This window comes from Gymnoscopelus microlampas, assembly GCF_963454915.1.
Source record: "Gymnoscopelus microlampas genome assembly, chromosome: 11".
Classification (NCBI taxonomy): Eukaryota; Metazoa; Chordata; class Actinopteri; order Myctophiformes; family Myctophidae; genus Gymnoscopelus; species Gymnoscopelus microlampas.
In genome coordinates, this window is record NC_139948.1 from 27,752,006 (window position 1) to 27,776,088 (window position 24,083).

The 24,083-nt window shown below is 39.7% G+C and overlaps 3 protein-coding genes across 3 annotated transcripts; 2 read left to right on the plus strand and 1 right to left on the minus strand.

Annotated features, from left to right (window-relative positions):
- The first annotated feature begins 233 nt into the window (after positions 1-233).
- Positions 234-4,557, plus strand: rrp7a (ribosomal RNA processing 7 homolog A). The gene is made up of 7 exons (XM_084071403.1): positions 234-301; positions 906-1,048; positions 1,620-1,742; positions 1,857-1,980; positions 2,773-2,870; positions 3,626-3,833; positions 4,328-4,557. The coding sequence occupies exons 1-7, from the start codon at positions 235-237 to the stop codon at positions 4,411-4,413; spliced, it is 849 nt and encodes a 282-aa protein (XP_083927529.1). The 5' UTR covers position 234; the 3' UTR covers positions 4,414-4,557.
- Positions 4,558-4,880: 323 nt separating this feature from the next.
- On the minus strand, positions 4,881-11,471 carry LOC311054695 (zona pellucida sperm-binding protein 4-like; the record flags this gene model as incomplete). Its single annotated transcript, XM_084070699.1, has 11 exons — positions 4,881-5,069; positions 5,581-5,715; positions 5,958-6,027; positions 6,507-6,651; positions 8,852-9,035; positions 9,398-9,531; positions 9,908-9,990; positions 10,168-10,346; positions 10,538-10,672; positions 10,994-11,093; positions 11,466-11,471. 11 exons carry the CDS (start codon positions 11,469-11,471, stop codon positions 4,930-4,932), a joined length of 1,311 nt encoding a protein of 436 aa, XP_083926825.1. The 3' UTR covers positions 4,881-4,929.
- Positions 11,472-14,135: 2,664 nt separating this feature from the next.
- wbp2nl (WBP2 N-terminal like) lies at positions 14,136-23,740 on the plus strand. Its single transcript, XM_084072067.1, has 8 exons — positions 14,136-14,247; positions 14,847-14,955; positions 15,115-15,253; positions 15,401-15,493; positions 19,361-19,555; positions 19,920-20,027; positions 21,331-21,407; positions 22,150-23,740. Exons 1-8 carry the CDS (start codon positions 14,189-14,191, stop codon positions 22,198-22,200), a joined length of 831 nt encoding a protein of 276 aa, XP_083928193.1. The 5' UTR covers positions 14,136-14,188; the 3' UTR covers positions 22,201-23,740.
- Positions 23,741-24,083: the final 343 nt, after the last annotated feature.

Here is a 24,083-nt window from a genome sequence, read left to right on the forward strand (position 1 = left end):
GAAATACTCAAGTAAAAATACCCCAACATTTTACTTAACTACAGTACATGTACTTAGTTCAATTATTCTGTAAAGTTTATAGGGATTTTGTACTGTGAGTGAGGTTGCAACGTCACGGTTACGTTAGTCTTCAGAAAGGACTACAAAAAAGCCCCAAAATACATATTGACTACAACTACCAGTCGAAAGCGCGGTGGCATCGACTTCCTGTGTAATAGGTTATACCAAACAAACATGGCGCCCTCCAAGAAGAAGAAACATGGCAGTAGTCAAGCTTGTATCATTCCTGGGGGATATGCAGGTAATATATCCTTTACATTCATATACATATTTTATATGTTGCCAATATTAACATATTGACAACTCATTGTCAGAAATAAGTGTTCACTCTTGTGATCTTTAACGTATCGTATCCGTATAAAGCGCCTCCTGCAATCCTGTGTCGGCAACGCGCCATGTCGGCCTATTATAAGCGACTTTGGGCTTCTTTTTCGATTTTTTTCGAAAGTGTACTTATTTAGACTTGCTTCACAATGTTTTAATTATTATTTAAACCAGTGGTTTTCAACTATTTTAATGAAACAGGTTTGTGCCCAGGGAGCATTTGTGGTGTTAGAATGTTTCAAAACATTTTTTTCACCCAAATATTCCACATTTTATTTCAAGAGTTTTTGAAAATGTACAAGTGAATCGGCTATCCGATGCATATATAGGTTTAAAGTGTTCATGTAGCCTAAGTTGCTTCTTTTGGGCTTGTTTTCCTAGACCTAGGTTGCTTAGTTCTCGCAAACGATGGCAACACTGTCGACATGTGCGTGCTGCAGTAATGTGTACGTTTAGTGAATTTCTCTACTGAATGTATGTACGTATGTTGACCTTTCTGTCTGGTCTGTCTTCTCCGGCAGTGTTGTCCTTACAGTTCACCCCAAACAGTGTTGCACAGCACAAGTTGTACGTGAAAGAGCACAGAGTTCGAGCAGAGAAAACGACTTACAGACCCCTAGACAGAACATTGTTTGTCCTAAACATTCCTCCGTATTGCTCACAGGTAGGTTGTTTTTCCAAATTAAACACCTTTCCATATGGACACATAGACGAATGTGATTGGCATGCAGTGGTACAAAGTACATTTTCTCTAGTACTCTACTTAAGTACAAATCTGAGGTGTTTTGAATTTACTGGAGTATTTCCAGTTTTCAGTACTTCTACTCCACTCATTTATTTTGTACTCCACTACAATTATTTGAAAACTTTACTCTGTAGATTTTGATTATTATTACAAAACATACATTAACCATTCCAGACCTATATACATTTTGGCCATTTGAAAATAGCCGCTCTACAAGCTCACAATTCATCATGGCATTGTGAGCTTGTAGATTTGCTATTTTCAAAAGATCATTTATACATTTTATACAATTGAAAACATGTGAAATGGGACATTCTGCATAATGAGTACTTAATACTTTTGATACCATATTTTGAATTCCAGACTTTAAATTAACGTAAAAAAGTAATTCTACATTGCAGTATTGATACTTTTTACTAAGTTAAAAACGTGAATACTTTTTCCACCACTGTTGGCATACAAAACGTCTCATTTGTATACATTGTTGCAGGCGGTGGTTAAGGAACTTTTCTCTCAGTTTGGCACTGTTAAGTCAGTATCGTTGAGGGACCAGCCTGGTTCCTCTGAACCTGAACCCAATTTGAGTAACGTCTTCCAACCAGCTAAAAAACAGGTGTGTCTTCATGTTGTTTCTCTTGCTTTTTCTCACAGTGTCATTACAACCCCCTTTTTCAGGTAATTTACTGTATCCGTATTTGCCCCTTGTATCAATGTCTGTTGGTTACAGGGTTTCAAAGTGGGCTACGTTGTGTTTGAGAATGCCTCCAGTATTTCAGCAGCTAAGTCTCACCCCCATGATGTGCCATTGGTGGTCTGTACAGAGCAGCAGGCAGTGAAGACCGGTGTACAAAGTAAGTTAGATTAGATCATTCCTTATTGTCTGTTGGTGCAGAAATGTTTGTGTTAGAACACAAAATACTACATTAAATGACAATGTAATAAAAGATGCACCTTTATTGAAGCCCGGGAGAAAATTCTAATGTTATAGCAGTAACAGCAGTAAACGGATTAGGGTTAGTAAACCACATGATTTACAGGTAAGAGTAAAGGTCCTTACACACTGGAAAATGCATCAGTGAATATTTCTCATCAAACTTAATTTGGTGATGCCTCATGCATACAGTTTGATACTTGTATTTAAGATGAAATGTCAACCTACCCAACCACGGGATCTAAATGTCTCGGTAGACCTCCTCTAACCTCTAATACTTAACCAATATGTCTCGATTGAGAGGAAAACGTACAAAACTCAGTGTGATAGTGTGTAGGATGACACAAAATAAATCAATGATGAGGTTGACTTTTTACCACCATGCATTTTGAAAGAACAAAGATTAAGAGAGGTTGGATTCGACTTGCCTGGCTTAACAAGTACGAATGTTTAATTTTTTAAAGCCCTGCCACCCAAAATCAGTGTCATCCGCCCCCGCTTCCTTCCCTCCTAACCAATGTTGTCTATTTTGGATATTCTTTCAGTGAAAGCCACTTCTTTATGTGACAGAACTGTTTCTACACAAAGCCATACCGTAGTTTACTATGCACATTTTAGTTGGAGGTTGCTAAAAAGACTTATTATGTGAAGCCATGTAGACGTTCAAATCCCTTCAACTGATGGAGTTTCTTTCATTTCTTTATTTTTCCAGAATGGATTGAGCAGTACAGACAGTCGTTCATTCCTCCAGATACACTGCAAGTAAAGGTTGACACATTCATGGAAGTCTACGACAGGAGGAAAGAAAAGGTGAGGATTATGTACATTAGTCATTTAGCAGACGCTTTTATCCAAAGCGACTTACAATAAGTGCATTCAACATAGGTATGGACTTTCATAAACCGATGAGACAAAATAGGAAAATCAAATGAGCAAGAGCTAAAACAAATACGTGTATGGAATACACAAGATCCAATAAAACAAGAGTTTGTACAACTAGTAATGTAGCCTTACCTCCAACATCCACACATTTTCCCGGAGATTCTAGCTCGTAAGACAGGGGTGGGCAACTTTGATGATGGAGGGGGCCACTATATTTCCACACTCACTCCAGAGGGCCACATTGCATATACTGTACAGAAACCTCTTATAGCTGTATTTTACACTTTTTTTCGTAAATGAATGCCGTACTTCACCATTCTATATGTCCCACAAAAGTAGCAAAAATAGCCGTAGATCTGCTATTTTTCAATTGGAATCCTGAAAAGTAACATTTTTATTTAATTTCAAATGCATTTAGTTATATTTGTTAACTTTTTGAACTTAGATACAAATACATTGGACATTAAAAAGACAATAGAATTTTAACACTAGTCATTAAGCTACTAATATAGACTGAAGTAATTAAAGCAGGTCATGTTTGGAATTGTAACAGCTGAAATCAATAATATATCAGTATACCGATTATTAACCTGCGTGCCGCATTAAGTGAAGGTGGGGGCCGCACGTGGCCCCCGGGCCGCCAGTTGCCCATGTATGTCCTAAGACTTCCATCTTTGTTGCAGGAAGAGGAGCTACAGAAGGAGGAGGCTGAGAAGCAACAGGAAGATGAAGAGGGATGGGTTAAAGTCACAAAAGGAAACAAAGGTGCCAAGGCCCGCCCCCATAGTGAGGCAGCCAACAAGAGGACTCTAAAGAAGGAGATCAGGAAGAAGAAGAGGAAGGAGCTCCTGAACTTTTACACCTGGCAGCACAGAAATACACAGAAAGAACGTAAGTTCATTATACATTTTATGCAAACATTGGGAGTACTGAGCCTGTGAAGGAGCTCGCAAGATTATATTTTTTTGTTGTTAAGGCATTTCTGCTCCAGTAGATGGCACATAAGACAGTAAATAATCGGTGGCATGGGTCTTGAGTCAGATTCAGTCCCTTTTCTAGAGCGAACATTGAGTGAAAGTAGCAGATCAACAAGCTCACAACACATTGCGAGCATGTAGATTGGCTATTTTAGGCAAAGATAGTGTAGAGGGACCAAGTATAGACCCCTGGGGGATCCCAGTCAAAGTAGGGTTTAAGTGGTTAAAATGTGATGCACGTTGAGAGCATGTAAGATGGACTGCAGATCTCCACTTACTAAATACTGTGGTTGGGTATGGGAATATACATGGAACAGCTTTAGAAACCCGTCAGTGCTTTGTAGAGCTTGGTGGTTGTTGTTGCTATAGCTGAACTTGTTTTCTAACTGTAACTACCATGTCTTTCAGATATTGCTGAACTAAGGAAAAAGTTTGAGGAGGACAAACAGAGAATAGCTGTGCTGAGAGCACAGCGGAAGTTCCGACCTTACTAAACCAACAGCTACCCTAAATAAATTCATCATCATTACCCTGAGGACATCTCCTTTCCATTGTTTTCTCTTATATATGAACACACAAAAATAAACTACTCCTTTTGTGAATATATCACTAGTTCTGCACATAGTGTTCTTTCCAGTCTGAGGTGTGTTCATTTTGGGTTTCTAGAGTACGGAAAGCCTTCATATTTAATGATGTTGGGTACTGATGCTGTTGTGCATTCTAAATCACACAAGATTGCTTTGCTTTATTAACCCATTTAGACCGGGAACCCCTCTACGTAACTATACCTTTCAATACGGAAAACCCTTTTGGGGTTGTTGTTATGTACAGTATAGCAACATACATTTCTTGTAACTTTTGAATAAATATTTGAAGTTCAGAAAACTTAGGTCAGGATTTAGAAGGCGTTTTTAGAATCGGCCTCGGGTCTAAATGGGTTAAAACCCAAGTGCATCTCAGGACTCTAGAATGAATTTTACACACTGAAATATCATTTGAGCTGAAATGCTTTATTGACATGGATCAATGCTTGGTGGTGTATAACAAGCTGTTAGTGAGTGTTTCCTCATCCTTGACAAGACGATAAATAACAGGAACAGCATTAGAGCGGAACTCACAGCAGAGAGAGCATACATTGTAGTCTGAAACACTGAGGAAGGGAGAAATGGAGGTTTGTAATTACAATCTGATGCAAATTGTAACTTCACAAATGTTCTAACAGATTTGGAATAAATAAAATTCGAATTTAGTTCTGTCAATTATTGAACTCTGCTGTTTATTAATGGTGTTAATCTGAATTTATAATAGATTGCTGCCGGTCAGAAACCTCATCCATTTAATCTTTTTTCATAAATGAATGTCCTATTTCACTTCGTATGACAGTGTTGGATGAAAATAGCATATGTAGTTTTGTTTTGTATTGCCTATAATATCTCCTATGCCCAATATAGGGACACCAGATTGAAAGTGGTTGAATCTGTGGATTTTATAAATATTCAACCAATTATTAAGAGCTTGTGACTAAATAATAGCTACAGTATATTGGATCCATTTGGAACACGGGTTCCTTTTCCCTCATTTCCTGAAAAGTAATGGTTTTGGACTTTCAAGGTTTCCCCCACAACAGCGACAAATAAATAATAAAGTAACGTAGGGCCTACCTATACCCTGTTCAACACATGGATTCTCCTCTGGTCCAGTGCATTTCTGACTCATCAACAGAGGTCCCAAAGAGACAAACTGGGCCTGCTTGGACCCAGATGAAGCTTCTCTCCTCTGCCTCTCATTCTCAGATGCTGTAGAAGGAAAGTCACAAGAGCAACGGAACCGTTTGAAGAAAGTCATGCCTTTTCTTTCAAACTTAACGGCATAACATAAAAATATTGTAGACCTATTCAATAAATATAACCAAAATTGATTGACTGAATCAGATTAAACATCCTGATTATATAAAGACAATAGGTTTACGTGTGATGAAAACACTGCCATTTATCCAGAGATGCTGCATAAATTGAAATCTGCATGTCTCAAAACTCACAGGTAATCATGCAGGGCTGTGCACACTCCACATCCTCTGTGCAGATTTCCACCCAGCAGTAGAAGTATATCTGAAATAGTTTAAAGTAATTGATAATGTAAGCTATCATTGTTGGCACAATTCTAGTCCATTTCCCCTATTTATTAAGTGGAGCTCTATGCAAAGAGTATATTGTTCTATTCCAATTTCCCCCTACTAATGAAGATTACATTATATTTATATATAATTATTTAGCAAGGAGGTCTATGAAATTAATTCAAGGACCCCAACGGAAACAAGTCCGCAAGGACTTTTTTGGCCGGACCTTTTAGACAAAAGTACTATAAATATAACTGTGTTGTTTTACATTCTTATGCCTAATAAAAATTTCAATCAATCAAAAAAAAAGTAATGTTTACATCCCCACCACCAAAAAAAAAACTATATACAGTATATATATATATTTTTATCATTTATGCCACATTTACAGTGCATTTAAGTAATAGTAGCAGGTGTTCATAAAATGTTATAGTCTATTATCACAGCAATAGGCTGATGTGAAGACTTTACCTCCTCCACACTTGGATGGCCAGTATGAGGGTCCACAAAGGCAAAAGTCTTGACATCAAATCGCCTGACCTGGGAGTGGGATGTTGTCTTCCCATGGCTGTCCTTGTGAATGGAACTTCTCATGTTATCCACAGCGTTAGGACACCTGTCCACAGTGTTGGGGGTAATGTGTTAGATAAGTAAAGCATTATAATAACATTAATGAGTAACAAAGAAATAAAACATTACTTTTAAAAATTGGGTATTAATTCAGGTGATACATTCTCAAGCAATTACACCGGGCTTTGGCTATCAGTGAACAAAAAAATGCTCACCCGGATGCCACACTCGTATGTAATGTATGTACAGGTAACTTGAATCGGACAGACCTCAAAAAAGGTCTTTCCTAAATTTTACCAGCTAAGCAGGTCATTTGCACCCGTGGTGACCCATATTCTTGATAACTATTAATCCCCATTCCGAGATGATAATAAAGCTCTGCGCCGCCTAACGTTTGGAAGCTCTGACCACTGCTCCATCCAACAGCTACCGGCCTACAAGCAGAGGCTAAAAAGTGCGCCTGTCGTTGAGAGGGAGGTTTGAATCTGGTCGGAACATGCAGACTATGCCACAATCCTGTTTTCGAGTCAAGGCATCAGTGCCCATGTTCCTGTCTAACTACTTCAAAAGAGTGAGTAACGCCCACGGGCACAACACCAGAGGGGGCTCCACTTATCTCATTCCCCCATATTTGGCACAAACATTGGGATGAATACATTCTACTATTATGCCACCAAAATGCGGAATGCCCTACAAACAGTGACTCCCTACCCTCCTTCAAAACCGCCATAAAAGAGCACCTGTCTGCAAATTGACAAGTATTAGTGAGTATTTTTCTGTAAATATACTTTTACAGCTCCTAGTCTTTATATGTCTAGTCTTTTTTGAGTTATCCTTTTAGCATTATTGTATAACTGCACCTCTGTACTTTTTGCAAACTGTTAATAAAGTATTCAATCATTCAAAACCAGACTGACTGGAGGGTGTTTAAGGACGCCTCTGGGAATGATGTCAATGAGCTCTCAGACTCAGTCACTGGTTTATCAGTAAGTGCAATGATGCATTGTTCCAAAAAAGACTGTTCGGATCTACCCCTACCAGAAACCGTGGATCAACAACAAGGTACGGGTCACACTCACATCACACGCATCAATGTGATGGTGCTTTCAGATACGGCAATGTAGGGCCTACTCACAGCACTCTCAACAGCGGCATCAGAAGATAAGACGGAATTCAGAGTAAAAAAAAACTTCTAAATGTCCACCATTGTGCCCATCATCAAGAAATCCAAGGTAACATGCCTGAATGATTGGAGACCTGTCGCCGTCACCCCAATAGTCAGCAAATGCTTTGAGAGGCTGATGAGAGACTACATCTGCTCCACACTACCTGACTCGCTAGGTCAGTGGCAATTTGTATATCGTCAAAACAGATCCACTGATGATACAATGGCCATGGCTCTTCACATCGTCCTCTTGCACATGGATGACAGGAAGCTCAAGGACAAGTATGTACGCATGTTGTTCGTGGACTTCAGCTCGGCTTTCAACACCATAGTCCCAGCAAGGCTTGACATAAAGCTCAGAGACCTCGGGCTGCACCCAAGCATGTGCAACTGGATACTAGACTACCTGACGAAATGCTGCCAGGTAGTTAGAATGGGCAACATCACATCTGACCCCCTGGCCCTGACCCTCAGCAAAGGAGCCCCCCAGGGATGCGTGCTGAGCCCTCTCCTTTACTCCCAGTACACTCATGACTGCATAGCCACGCACAGCTCCAATGTCATCATCATGTACGCTGATGACATGACAGTGATAGATAGGCCATATTGTCAACAATGATGAGTATGCCTACAGGGATGAGGTCAGATTACTGGCACTCTGGTGCAAGGAGAACAACCTCGCCCTCAATGTCAACAAGACCAAGGAGCTGATCATGGACTTAAGTAAGATGAGGGGAGAGCACGCACCAATCTTCGATGCAGGGTCAGCACGTTCAAGTTCCTTGGAAGTTGGGGAAGTAGCTCAAGTGGGACACACACACCACACATGTGAGGAAAAAAGCTTAGCAGCGACTTTACAGGTTTCATCGCCTGAAGAAGTTTGGATGTGAGGCAGCTTCCGATGGATGAAAAAAGTTTCAGTCCAAGCACAGCAGGTTTGTTACTTCCGTTATTTTTCTTTACATACGCTTATTTGATTCGTCTGAGGGCAAATGTGACTTTCTAATTAACTGAGCAAGCCAAACAGCATTTTTCCAGAACTTCAGTGATCTGTGTGGGCAAGGGCAATGTTATGACTCACCCATCATAGAGGAGTGTCCACACAGATTGTCTGGAGGCTGGATAAGCGAAACAGTCTCGTACACGCAGGGAGATTGTGCGGTCTAGAGTGGGTGGAGCGATGGAAATCTCCACATATATGACTTCACGGAGGGGGAAGGCGACAGGCAGCTGGTCTTCAGGGAAGAAGGAGGTGAATGATACATCTGTAATAAAAGACAAAGGACAATGGTTGATGTTTTGTGAAGATTATTACATTGTAAATTGCTGAGTGTTAATACTGACACTTAAAAAAATTAATAGGCTGCCACAATCGCAGTTGCAATGTACGGTAACTTGAGTTTCTTTCCAGCGGAAGACCTGTTGCACAACAACCCCTCTCCCTACCCTCTACTGTCTCCCTCCACTGAAGTCTCCAATAAAGCAAAAAGGCTGTATAAAAACAATGAATTGAAATCTAGCTTTTGCATTGTAATTATTCTACATGAAATTAAATTGCATTCACAGTGAATTGCTCATACTCCCTGTTCTTAAAATCATAAAATCAAATCTAATTTCACTCCTGTACCTGTTGCAATTCTCATTTGAACTCCGAAGGTCCCCAAGGCAGTCACAGGAGGTGGATTGGTGGCAAAGTATAACGACTGTGCTTTTGCTGCACGCTTGAGTTGTGGTGCCTCATACTCACACTGGACCTGTAGCCTGTAAAACCCATATTGAATAAGGTGCACAAAAAACATGCTTATCTCCACCCATGTGCAGTCAGTAACACAAGATGTCTGTGGATCTCTTCCTCTGATACAAGATACAAAATGGACACAGCCCCACAATATGCTTGGCTGCTTCAGGGACTGAATATTTTTTAAGATATTTTGGGTCTAATTAATAATAATCAGAGACCACAGCCAGGTGCCCACTTGATGTCTCAACAGACATAATTGTTCTTATCCACCCCTCTTTCATCTAACGTCCATGCCAGGTTTTGATAAATTGTTCAACTTAAATAATAAAAAGGGATGGTTTCATCTTGTGTTCATCCTGTGAATTTTAGGAAATGTAGGCAGATGTAACATGGCACCTGAATGGTGGATGTTGGCTCACACTTTTGGTCTGCCCCACTGCCTCCACTTCCACCTCATACCTCACCACATCTCCAACTACCTACAACAAAAACGAGACAGACGGGAGAGAAGCCTGATTAATTATGAACAACTTCTCACACACACACACACGTATGCACGCACGCATGTACGAGTGTGCGTGTCTAAGTGCGTGTAAAGACTAAAAAGCCAATGTGATGACGTGATGGAGGAGCCACATTATTGTATGTAGAATTACCTTCATCTTCGCACCACAGTCCATGACACCAATCTTGAAAACAGCAGTGTCTGCAGTGGTGACTGCAGGGGAGCAGTGAGTGTGTGGCTGATTCTTAACTACAAGACTACTGGGACCAAATGGGAACTCACTGACTGCAGTCTTCACAGTGAACACAAAGTGACCGTCCAAGGAACAGGCTGAAAATAACAAATTGAAAGATTTTATTTTGGTTTTGTCTTTAGCAGAGTCGTTGTTTGGCAGGGTGGCCCCCATTGTTAGAATGACTATGTCATGACTGAAAGGTAATGTTCCATCCTAGCTATGGAATAGCTGACATATCACACAGATGTGTCACTGTGAACACAAAAAAGTACTCATGTCACATTACCATTGAGTTTGTAGTAGCAGGTCGAATCTTGAACATCATAGCAGCATCCCAGTTTTTGGCAGATATCAATGGAGACATTTTGGCGACCACAATCCACTCGTAGATCTCTCCGGGTATCACAATTTCTAGGCAGTACTGAAGGAACAACATATAGTACTTGTGGTAAATAGTTCATTGCATCAAACAATCGTCTTACATTTAGCATTTTCTCTAATTTCTCACTTTTTTCTTTTAACAGAAAACGACAGATAGATCCACATTACAAACCTTGGAACCATCTCAGATGGCTGAAAATGTAGTCAAATATGCATGGAAAGTAATAGGCAATACAACGGTTTGTTTTGAATGTCTATATTTTCTTTAACATTCTAACATACTAAAGTCTGGTGAAAAGTAAATAGTTTTTCATTGTTTTCAGATATGAAGGATAAAGATGTGTATCACACGTGTACTCACGTGTGGTGGTGATGTAGGGCCTTGGACAGCTGATTTTGACCTCGAACCACCGATCATCTCCGGTCAGCTGCACTAGTAGTGGTATGACCACCTTGCTACCCTGTTGATAAACAAGAATCGAAAGATGGATGTTAGGAAACTATAAAAATATAATGGACATTTTTAAATAGTCACACACCCCAACCTCAATGCAAAAATATTTATTAAGGACTTGCCATGGCTGTTTAGCAATAGCCTTAATAAATATTTTTGCATCAAGGCTGTAACATGTGACTTTTATGTTTTGCTTCAGTTTATTGGCCAAATCAACCATGGTCAGCATCTCACCAACACAGGTTTGTGCCTTTGTGGTAGTCTACATGTCATTTTTAGGAAACCCTCACATACACTGGGCCTTCAGATTATGGTTATTAATAAAATGGATAGTGCGATTGTTTGGCCCAGAGTTCCAGACACAGTGAGGCTACTTTACCTCCATGTCCACAAGAGTATAGCAGCTGTCATATTTGCTGAAAAAAATGAGGGTGTTGTTCTTATCTCTCTTCCACACCCCACAGTGTTCATCATTACGCACAGGAACATCTCCTGCACTGTCTGGAGATGTTAGAAAGGTCACTTTGTTGATCATATATTATAGTCTATCTTAAATTAATCCAATAATACAGTACAGGAATTAAACATTGTTTATGTTATCAACTCGATAGCCCACTTGAGTATGACTATCCAGCAGTGGTGGAAAAAGTACTCACAAGTAAAATCAATCCTGCAATGTAGAAATGCTATTAGCCTACAAGTAAAAATCCGGAATTCAAGATTTACTTTTTTAAAAGTAAAAAACATATTGGTATCAAAATGTACTTAATTAAAGTACCAAAAGTATAAAGTACTCATTAAGCAGAATGTCCCGTTTCACAAGTTTTCAAATGTATAAAAATCTTTTGAAAATAGCAGATTACTTTCCACCACTGCTATCCAGTTAAAGCTGTAGCCCAACGTTGACTGTTAATAATTACAAAGAATATCTTGGCCTATCTTACCTTCTACGCGTAGATTACTGTGGACCAGTCGACCAAATACAGCACGTATTCTATGACTGGAACAGGTAACTTTGGGCAGGACATCCCTCTCCCCAAGTGTTTGTTCTTTCTTGTGCGACAGACACATTATGTATTGAGCCATGAGGGCAGCAGTTACCCAAATCAAAGAGAGATTTGATGAACAATTCATTTTTGTTGCAGTGTAGATGTATGTTTGTGTATCACTATGAACGAGTTAAATTTCAATTCACTTTAAACAGTGTTTGGTTGGATGTGTTTTTGTGGGTCACGGCAGAAATCACGTGACTTATATTAATTATACTAATCAGTGCGAGACTTGCATTTGTATCGGTGAAGTTATGTAGCTATTATGTATTTGTTTTAATAAAACTTAAAAAATAGAATAATAATAATCTATTTTTTACGTTCTAATAAAAATGAGGACACATTCATTTGAAAGTCAGCGTTTAAAATGACAGCACAGCCTCTCCTCATGGAAGCATCATCGCCCTCTCTCATTATATTATCCCCGTGGAAATGCTAATGCACCTATAACCACTTAGTCACTTCATTGCCAGCTGTATCTTTCTTGTTAAATGTCACGTTAAAAAGACCTGTGATGATTCATGCAGTGAGTCAGAACCATAGAGTTAAAAATAAGGTCAGAACACTGGCCATTTGGTTTGTCCCTTAGAAACACACAATGGTGTAAAGTAACTACATGTAGCCTACTAAAGTACAATTTTGAGGTATTTTACTTTACTGGAGTATTTCCGATTTTCAATACTTTTACTTCTACTCCACGATATCTCAGAGGCAAATATTGAACTTTTACTCCACTGCAATTATTTGAAAACTTTAGTTACTACTAGTTATTTTGTAGATTTTGATTATTATTATAAAACAATACAAATATGCATTAACCACTTCAACTTATACTTTGGCTATTTGAAAATAGCCGATCTGCAAGCTCAGACGCTTTGCTTTGTGTCACCTTCTGAGCTTGTAGATCTGCCATTTTCAAAAGATTTTTATACATTTTGAACATTTGTGAAATAGGACATTCTGCATAGTGAGTACTTTTACTTTTGGTACTCTAAGTACATTTTGATGCCAATACTTTTGTACTTAATTTACTCAAGTACATTTTTAACACCGGGACCAAGTTTAACATGGCATCAAGATATTACAAGACCAATTCAAGTATAGGCCATCTTTCATTTCAATTTGAAATTTACACGACAAATATTCTGGCCAACTGCCAATGTTGTATTGAAGGTCTAATCGCGGATGCAATGCTTGAGATCTAATTGGAAGACAAGTATTACAGGATTACTGAAGAGAAGACATTCATGTATAACAGTAATGTAATGACATGCTTCTTCGTCGCTTGTTTACTGTAGATCACAAGAGTACCAGCTGACGTCGTGACGTCACATGTTGACATTTACTGGCTGTTACTGGGGCATCTCGACTGGGGTCCATTTACTTGGCAGGTTGCAGGTCCGGTCTGGAACGGATAGGAAATTGGTTTGTGTGCGTGCATGCGTCCTACGTGTATGTACAAATTACAGGATACAGTGGGCTCTAGACCAGATCCAAGTGCTGAGCAGTAAATAGAAAAACAGGCTTTCCACCGGTTCTACGGAAAGCCTGGTGACGCAAGGTTAGCAGTGTTGCCATATCCGCTTATTATAAGCGAGTTTGTGCTTGTGTGTCTGTAAAGTTGCTTGTAAATATTGTTGCGGGTTGCGATTTTTGGGCGTGTTTCTAGTGTTGTTTAAACCAGTGTTTCTCAAACATTTTCAAGTGAAGGACCCCTACATTAATATTTATTTGTCTGCGGACCCCCATCTGAAAATATGTTATGCTAGGGGAGTGGGATAGATTTGTCTTGTTAAAATTTTCCAAATTTTTCAAATTTTCTTTCTTTCTTTAAAGATTGTTTGTTGTTGAAAATATCTCATCTACAAGCTCACAACGTTGTGAGTTTGTAGATCTGCCATTTTCAAATGGACAATGTTTAAAAGAGCGAAGGACTCGCTTCTTTTGGGCTTGTTTTCATATACATGGTGGCTTGTTTCTCTCTCAAAACCTGGCAACACTGGTTAGGGGCATCCAGTTGACGCTGAGAGCTGACCACCAAACACCAGTAAACATGGCTCTGAATCGAAATCATTCTCAAAACGGTGGTCTTTTGATAAACAACGGAGAGAGGTATATTGAAATGTTAATAATACATTTGTGTGGCTACCGTGGCTTAACTCAATTTCCGTGTATCTAGCAAACGGTCATTGCGTTTGTTTTGCGTTAACGTGTGGTGAACGCTGGCTAAGTTAAGGTAGCCTTAACGCTAGCTTGGAATATGTCTGCGCCATCATGAATGAAAACACGTCGTTTATCCGACGACAAAGTTCATATTGTTTTCAACCAGTTAGCATTGCTGCTGTGTTGTCGTGGTTGTCAGAAGCTAGTACTTTCTCACTGCTCTTTAGCATTAGGTTGACTATCGGCACTAAGCTAGGCTAATGCTAGCTGGCAACAAAAACAGGAGCTAGGGAGGCTGCTGCTGTATGTTGTCACTTTGGAAAGTTACATCATCATTACACCCAGACGTTATGTCAAACCTGTGTTATGTTGACATGGGAGAGTCTCTTTCTTTGGTGTTTGGCCCAGGCGGACAAACATCATTTCTGTGAGGTTAGGTTAAGGCATAGTTTTAGTGAAGTTAAATGTTAGGGTTTAGGCTCAATGCGAAACACCAAAGAAAGAGGCAGTCCCATGTTGACATACTGTACGTCTCCTCTTTTTCAAAGCGTCCTGAGGGAGAGTAAGCATGTGGAACTGTCCTTCAGCGATGTCTCCTGCAAGACAGATCTCCTTAAAGGGACCAAAAAAGGAACAATTTACCTTACACCATACAGGGTACAGTGCACCCGACAATTATTTGTCAAAAAATGGATTCGTTATGTGTGATGTGGTGTTTGCTTGGCAGTTGCTAGTAGTTTTTCTCTCGTGTTGCATCTCACACTCATACCCCATCCTCTCTCTCCATATCTCTCTGTTTCTCGTTCTGTGGGTTAGTTGGTGTTTATTAACAGTAATGCCAAGGACTGCCTGGGGTCGGCCATGTTTCCTTACTATCTGATGAAGGGTTGTAGCATTGAGCAACCGGTCTTCGCAGCCAACTACATTAAAGGGACAGTGTCAGCTGAAGCTGGTGGTAAGAGATTGTTGGTTTTCTTCTCCTCGCTACAGTTCAGCTTGGTCAGTGTCTGCCTCTTGTGGCTTCAATTTGTTTCCAATGCATACATTTTGGTCGTTCCAATGGTGCCACTGGTGTGTTAACATAGCATTTTCCCCATGTCAGGTGGCTTTGAGGGTCAGGCTAACTTCAAGATGTCGTTCAACAGTGGGGGAGCTATAGAGCTGGGACAGCATCTCTTCAAACTGGCTACAAATGGTAAGATTCCACCCCTACCCATATGTTGTTCTTTTTAACTATTTATTTCCCCAAACGTGTATAGTACATTACAGTACATTTTTAGGACAATTTCTTATTTTTTCTTAGAGTCTAAGACATTGCATGAAATTGTCCAAATAATGTCTTAAGACTTAAACGGGCTACACACTAAACTTTGTTGTCCAGACTACTACAGACTAAGTCGATTGAAGTCAGGAGATCAGTCGGCTGAAAGGTGTAAAAAAAAATTACTGAAATACACCTCTCTTTGACACTTGGCTACTACGGTGCTAAAATTATGGCTTGACGTTCACTTTTCAACAACAAACATATTAACACGTGCATGCTTAACTGGGGGGCTTACAGTATTCATACTGTACATTTACATGAATTCAAATCATTTGAGAAATCATAGCAATAAAGGTGACCACTGCACAGCAGCGGGATTACAGGACATATACACAAGGCTATGCTTTAAGTCGTTATTTAGACTATTTTGGTTTGTATTTATCATATCGATTTAATGTTAAAGCAATACAGTCTATGCGATATGCAGACAAAAACAGACATTATATTTACAGCGAGTAGCTACCACCTCCATTGCATTTGCAAAAGGCCCCTTGCAAGGCTAAACGGCCAACCAGAGAGCTCTACCCTCTTCTCCGCCACCCGCTGCTTTCGACAGGCAACAACCGACTGAGCTTTCTCGGTCAGCGAGCGACGCCTCACTACAACTGACGACCCGTCACGACCATGTGCACACCATCTCTACTACAACAGATTTTCGCCCACAGAGCTTTGTAACACTATCACTTTCTAACAATGCCGACGTCGGTCTGGTGTGTTGCTGCCTTTAGACTCACAAGTCAAACTCTAAACGCTTCGCTTAACTTGAGACTGAGGACAATCTCTTAACTTTATATTGCTGAACCTGGGTGGAAAATGCGAGAGTTTAAAAGACCTGCATTGCAGGGGAGCCAATGGCCTAATGGTTAAGGCGCGCACCATATATAGGCTCTGATGACAGCGAGTCCTGTGTTTGATTCCTGAGCCTAATGGACCATTGCTGCGTGTCATTCCCTGACTATTTCCCTGTTTGCTGTCAGTACTCCGCAATAAAGGCAGTAAAGCCCCAAAAACAATATAAAATATAGCTGCAAGCAGCGATAATACAGGGCCAGTGAATATAGAGAGAGAGAGAGACATGGAAACGGAATAGATTGAAGAGAGAGAGAGTGACATGGAAACAATAGATTGATGAGAGAGAGAGATGGAAACATAATGGTTTGATTGGACATCTCAACCTACTGCCATTAACAGGATTCGAACTCTCAACCTTCAGACTAATAGGCTGCAACACTACAGTGCTATAGCTTTGTCCAGGCTGATATTGTCTGTTGAAGATCATAAACTCTTGCCTTCTTTCATGAACCAAGCCCCTGTTTCACTAACACTAAGATCACTCGTTCACAAACCATTTACCAATGAAGAAATTGTACATCTCCTCAGAACCAAAACTAGTGAAAGTAGCCGATCTATAAGCTCACAAACCATGAAAAGTTGTGAGATTGTAGATCAGCTAATTTCAGATAAAGTATGTCATACGTTGAAAAAACGTACTCTCAAATAAGCATTTCAGGTTATCTTTACCATTTGCACATGTATTCATTGATACAGTCATGTTGTTTGCAATTCAACTTAAATTAAGTCTGCATCAAGTGAGGCTTGAACTGGCGACCTTGAGATTGTGAGGCATTCATTTAAGGGAGACGCCATTGGCCCAACAGACAAGTAACTGTGAAAAAGGAGGTCACACAGATGATACAGTTTCACGCAAATAGCTGAAAAATCCTGGGTTTAAGTGTTTTTCAAACTGCTCAAAATTGCGGACAATCTAAGGGCGGAGCTTAATGGTCAAATCGATACGTGTGTTCCTCATGAGTCAAGGCACATGTGTAAGCAAGTTTCACGACTTTCGGCCAAACGAGGCATGACTTATGCCTGTTTAAAGTATGCCTTTTCAAAAAATTGCTATAGCGCCCCCTTTTGGCCAATTGGAGTGAGATTGGTTTCAGTGATATTTGGAATGACCCTGTACATATCTGCAAAGTTTCAAAGAAATGTGAGTCTGCATGTATGTTTTAGGCACAGATGAATAATTTTCATAAAACTGTAATAGTTAAAATCTATTTCCTCCTGGGATTTTTGAGTAATCTGCACGAAACATTTTACACATGAACTTAGGACCTTTGCCGACAAAACAAAAGCGGCGGATTTTCCATAAGTGAAAAAATGCAGAAGTTATGAGCCAATGGCTGTTTTTCATATAATTCAAAATGGTGGGCGATCTAAAGGTCAGAGGTCAAAAGTCAGACCACGAAAGTTGTCGGGCATGAAGAGACGCATGTGTGTATCAAAGTTTCATGGTTGTAGGTCAGACAGGGCATGAGTTGTACCTGTTCAAAGTTGGCACTTTCAATTGAGTGCTATAGCGCCACCCTTTGACGAATGAGTGTGAGAATTATTTCTTGATAGTTTTTCATGAGCATCTACCATATGGCCGAGTTTCGTAAAAAGCGTATGCACGGTTAAGCCAGAATTGCCAAAAACAAGTATTTTTCAAACTGCTCAAAATTGCGGACAATCTAAGGGCGGAGCTTACTGGTCAAAGCGATACATGTGTTCCTCATGAGTCAAGGCACAAGTGTAAGCAAGTTTCACGACTTTCGGCCAAACGAGGCATGACTTATGCCTGTTTAAAGTTTGCATTTTCAAAAAATTGCTATAGCGCCCCCCTTTGGCCAATTGGAGTAAGATTGGTTTCAGTGATATTTGGAATGACCCTCTACATTTCTGCAAAGTTTCAAAGAAATGTGAGTCTGCATGTATGTTTTAGGCGCAGATGAATAATTTTCATAAAACTGTAATAGTTCAAATCTATCTCCTCCTGGGATTTTTGAGCAATCTGCACGAAACGTTTAACACTTGAACTTTGGACCTCTGCCTACAAAAATTTCCAACGGATTTTCCATAAGTGAAAAAATGCAGAAGTTAGGAGCCAATGACTGTTTTTCATATTATTCAAAATGGTGGGAGATCTAAAGGTCAGAGGTCAAAAGTCAGAGGGTGAAAGTTGTTCAGCATGAGGAGACGCATATGTGTATCCAAGTTTCATGGCTGTAGGTCAAATAGGGCATGAGTTGTACCTGCAAAGTTGGCATTTTCAATTGAGTGCTATAGCACCACCTTTGGACGAAAGATTGTGAGAATAATTTTTTGATCGTTTTTCATGACCATCTACCATATGGCCGAGTTTCGTAAAAAGCGACAGCGCGGTTCAGCCAGAACTGCGAAAAGTGGCAGAAGAAGAAGAAGTGACAGAATACTGCCAATAACAAAACAGGTCCAGAGCTGAGCTCTGGCCCCGTAAAAATAGAACCAATCCAAAGTCTTAAGGGCAGCCTTTCACATTGGGACGGTGACGGTTTCCAAAGCAGTACTAGGCATAGGTGTGTTAGCGTTCGTTCTTGCCCAGTTCTAGCAACTTCCTTGCGTTTAGAAGTAGGTAGTTAGAGATTGGTAGGTGGAGATCTCCGATCACCTGGGAAAGTGAGATTAAAAATGTCTTTCTTGGATTCAGAATCCAAAATATGCTTTTGAGCAATTACTCCCTCCCTTTTATTAATGTATACATTTTGTATTACTACTTTGGTTAAAACTAAAATCGAAATCCACCTATGGTTGATTCATCCTTCGTAAACATAGGTTCAGAAAAGTATTTAAAAAAGCTTTATTATACAGCTTTGGACAAAATCCAGGGTTACATTTGTTATGATGGGAGGAAGCCAATGTCTCAATGTCTTTCAGCTTCCCGTGCTGCTCCGGCTCAGAATGGCGCTGCCTCGTATGGTTACCCTTCACCTGGAATAATGAACGGATATGGTCCTCCACCAGCTACTCAGAACTACCCCTATGCACCCCCTCCACCACAGAATGGGTTTTACCAAGGCCCACCCCCTCCCATGGCCAACACGGGTTACCCTTATCCGACAGCTCCGGCAGGTATGGAGTGTATTTAGTTATTTTTTGTATGTTTCATGTTGTATACAAGACTCAGAGGTTTTGGAAACCAAGAATTACATAAGATTAATTTCTAGAGGGCACTGCTTTGAAAGCTGACTGGAGATCAGTGGAAAAATATTTCTTTCAGTTTGAAGTATTGTTAGTGCAAAACATATTAAGGTACATAGAAATGTACCTTAATATGAAGCTGATCCTAGCATTTCTCTTTCTTTATGTCTCTGTCTCTCTCTCTCTCTCTTTCTCTCTCTCTCTCTCCCCCGTTTTGGGAATGTTAGTACAAAACTAATTGCTCACTGAGGGTCAAAGAGTGTTACGTTTTCTTCCTTTCTCTTGTCCATTGCAGGAGCATACCCATCAGCCCCAGCATACATGGCCCCACCTCCACCATACCCCGGGCCACCCCAAAACTGGGCTGCACCTCAGCAGACCTGGGCTGCACCAGCACCTCCAGGTCTGCCCACATATACCTGTATAATGTGTTTGTATGAATGTGAATATGTGTATATGTGGTTCTGTCTGTCTGTCTGTCTGTCTGTCTGTCTGTCTGTCTGTCTGTCTGTGTGTGCTTGTGTTTTTCTCCTGCTCTTTGTATGTATGTGTCACTGCACCTGACAGATCTGATCTTTTTGTGAATCACATTGAAGCGCTCCAGTAAAAGAAAGAGGGTGCAGATGTCTCATTCACTACATCAAGATTAGGAAGTATAAACACCCCCCTGGGATATTTTGTCTTAAGGATTTTCTGGCACTACGTGTGTTTTGTTATGCTTTACATGCCATATTGAGCTACTAGGGGAATATTGAATATGATCCATCAATCTGAATACTTATATATTAAAAAAATATTGACTCAAACCGCTATCAACATCATGTATTGCTTGCAGCATTGAGCATTGTAGATAGCGGCTTCTAGGCGTGGTGTGTCTAATGACAAAATAGAATGCTACAGTATAACAGTGTTGACAAAGTCTATCATTGCTAAGCAAAAGGCATTTTATATTAATGACCAAAGTCACCTCGCATATTCCATCTGATATGGAACCATTCAGTGATAAAAAAAACAACAGTTTGTTGCTTGTTTTTGAACTGATACAAATGTAACAGAAGGCACAAGATATCGTCTCATATTGGTCCTAAGCTCCTGAATTGAATCAATTTCTTATTGCCTCATTATGTGGGCTTTTCCACTATTGTTGTATAGCCTAATGACTAATGAGGCCACGTTGCACTGTTCTGATCTGTGACGGAGTTGTGTGAACCGCTATTTCTGTTTCCATTATTACTGGACCTGGCATCTGGAGTAGGAAGTTCCTTAAAAATCTATATAATGATGACATCAAAGGACTAATGACATTAGGGCTACACAAGTTAACAATACAGTTAACTGTTATAAAACTGAAAAGTAGTGGCTTGTTGGGTGATTTACACAGCTATATCTGAAAGGTGGCAGACCATGCCAACTGTTATTATTTTAAACATGGGTTTTTGGAATACCCAAAGAAGTCACAAAAATAGACCTGTGTCAATCACTATAAATGTTTAATTGTCACATGTTTGCTATACAGCTGTGTTGCCTCATTGCAGACAGTGAAATATATCGGAGCAGTGGTACGTTTGTGACCACGGTCCACCCACCCTCTAGGCAATTTTAATGTAGGATAAGAGATCTTTTTTCAGTCATCTTTCTAAGGCTAACGTTTCTAAAGGTTGAAAAACCCCTGTCTCTCCCCTGCCATTCCATCCCTTCATGTTTAGGCAACTCCAAGGCAGCTGAAGCAGCAGGAAGCGCCTATTACAACCCTAACAATCCACACAGTGTCTACATGCCCATGGTGAGTGACCTTACATTTTTGTTTTTTGTCTCCGCCAGTATGGTGGAGAGTATGTTTTCGTCTCCGTCCTTCCGTGTGTCCGTCCGTCTCAGCCAAGCTAACATTGGTCAAGCTTCACGTGACACGTACCGTGATTGGCTGACTCTTTGCTTTGATTGGCTAGCGAGACGCATGATGAAATAAAAATCTATAAATAGGTGACACACTTCAAAAAATAATTTATATTTTTGGAAGTGAGCTTCCATCAGCCAAGCTAACATTGGTCAAGTGACACGTGACAATATGTAATATAAATAGGTAAGACAGGATTAATCAGGAACAGTACTGGCGGAGACCTGTGCTCCGAGGAGCACATTTTCTAGTTTTATATTGTTGCTGTCAGGCAGAAACCTCACATGTTCTTTCGTAATTTAATTTAATTCCCTACTTTGTCATACTACAATGTCACACAAAAGTAGCAAAAATAGCCGATCTACAAGTGCGACACGTTATGAGCTTGTACATCGGCTATTTTAGCTATTGTTCTTCTTTAATCGGTAGTGAAGGTGCTTGTGTCTGGGTTTTATAGATATTGAACCAATGAAAAATAGGCTATTAACAAGCGCTTGTAACTAAATAATACATTTGATCCATTGGAGGACAGTTTTGGACATTTCTGCCCGACAGCGATGATATGCACCATGTCTGGCGTGACTACTCTTTTCAGTGCTTCTACAAAATGTTTCTCTTCGTGTCCTTGTAGGAGCAGCCACCTCCTTATGCTCCTTATCCAGAAGAAAAGAAAAACAACTGAGGCTGTAGCAGCATCACTTAAAAAACACCCTGTTCACTCCTCTCTGTATTAAATATGTGTATTATTATGAGTATTATCATATAACTTTTATATAATTATAAACTTAAGTAAAGGAAATGGGTAGTTGTGACTCATGACGAGTGTGAGGATGTCAGTGACCAATTATAATTTGCTGATATTTTAAATACTGGAATGTCTGATAAAATCACATATTATAGTCATTAAACAAAAACCTGAGTGAAAATTGTAATTATGCTCTGTTGCATAGGTTGAGCTATTTTGGCACTTTGCTAATTTGTGATTTCTTTTAGACAGTTCTAAACTTTCCCATTATTATGGTGGGCTTTGGTTTTCTTTGGTCTGAATTTATGGTTGCTTAACATTTAGAAAAGGGCTTATCTGTATCCCTTGGAGTTTAAATGAAAATTGCAGTATGTGGAATGTATTTTTAAAAAGAGAGATTTATTACCAGAATATTTTGTAGCAATTTATTGATTGCAATTCTTACACTTATTGACAATAGCATTTTCTATTGTAACTGGCATTGTGAAGGTTTATTTTATTTTTTATTTTTTACAGTCACAGTAACAGTGCTTTATGCATTTGTGAAATGTGTCTCTTATTGGTTCAAGATCTAGAGAGTATGAAGGATGGTTCATATACCGTACAATACCAGAACTGGCCTGAACAGTTAATTTGGTGAAGTTGATCATTGCAGGTACATTAATTGACTTAATCAAGTATGTCTGTGGAAACACCTAGCCAGGTCTCGTTTTTCCCCTGGAACCAGCATGGTTCTGTGTCTGTATTATACCACAGATGTTTGATACAGCTCAGCTAAATAATTGGAACTGTAATATACCCTGGTCTTACAATTTCCAGCATGTCCTGTCCACAAGTCATAGCCGTTAGTTGATACCAGGATGTTCATAATGTTTGAGATTGGAGGTCAGATGCAGATTTCATACATTATGTTAAGTCTATGTGCAATACTCCAAGCTTGTTGTTCTTTATAGCAGTGGTTATCTAACAAACCCTCTGCCCCAAGCTCAATTTATACTCTGTTGCATGATGGTGCTGCTTGCCGAAAAGTTTGAAGATCAGTTCTTGTCGGCTAACACCGCCATGCGACAGAGTATCAATTAAGCATTAGTCGTAGCTGTTATTGTATTCATGTATACTAAGCCGAGCTGAAACCAGAGCGCTACTCTCTGTGTAATTACACTAGTGTGAAGTTACAATGCCGTGGCAGTTATATCATGGCTCATCAGTGTTTTGCCTGCAGTTACCTGTGAATGCGTCTCTTTTATTCCTGATTACATGGTGTTAAAGCAACCAACCAACCATATAATTGCATTTGTCTGTGTGTGCATCAGCATTTTTGCACTAGTTTAAGTGGATAGGGGATTGTTTATCAGTTTGCTTGAATTAATCAGACTGTATATGTATTAATAACTTAACTGTTTTAGAAAATCTTATTCCTTATTTTGACTTCCTTCTATCAGTTTGCAGATTATAATAAATGCCTATGAAAAATGCATCCCCAGCTGCTTTTTATTATCAACATTGTTGATGTTACCACATTAACCAGATGAACCGTAATATCCCTATTCTGGGCACGTCAAATAGTAAATCTACAAGCTCACTACACGTTGTAGATCGGCTATATATTTTGTGTTGAGGGGGAAAAGGAAGGGAAAGAGACACAGACCCTTGGGGGATCCTGTGCAACAAAGTAAATATAATTAAAACATTTAAAATTAAATTCCACAAGCAAAGAAGTACTTGAGACAGACAACATATTTATTATTATAATATGCAACACTGTTGAATCTGAACCATATGTCCCCTCTGTATTCTCACAGAAAATCACATACCATAGA

Coding starts and splice junctions, on each gene's coding strand:
- rrp7a (XM_084071403.1), top strand. CDS start 235: ATGGCGCCCTCCAAGAAGAAGAAACATGGCAGTAGTCAAGCTTGTATC. Junction 2,871..3,625: donor ACGACAGGAGGAAAGAAAAG/GTGAGGATTATG, acceptor TCTTTGTTGCAG/GAAGAGGAGCTACAGAAGGA. Junction 3,834..4,327: donor CAGAAATACACAGAAAGAAC/GTAAGTTCATTA, acceptor CATGTCTTTCAG/ATATTGCTGAACTAAGGAAA.
- wbp2nl (XM_084072067.1), top strand. CDS start 14,189: ATGGCTCTGAATCGAAATCATTCTCAAAACGGTGGTCTTTTGATAAAC. Junction 15,254..15,400: donor AGTGTCAGCTGAAGCTGGTG/GTAAGAGATTGT, acceptor TCCCCATGTCAG/GTGGCTTTGAGGGTCAGGCT. Junction 15,494..19,360: donor CTTCAAACTGGCTACAAATG/GTAAGATTCCAC, acceptor AATGTCTTTCAG/CTTCCCGTGCTGCTCCGGCT.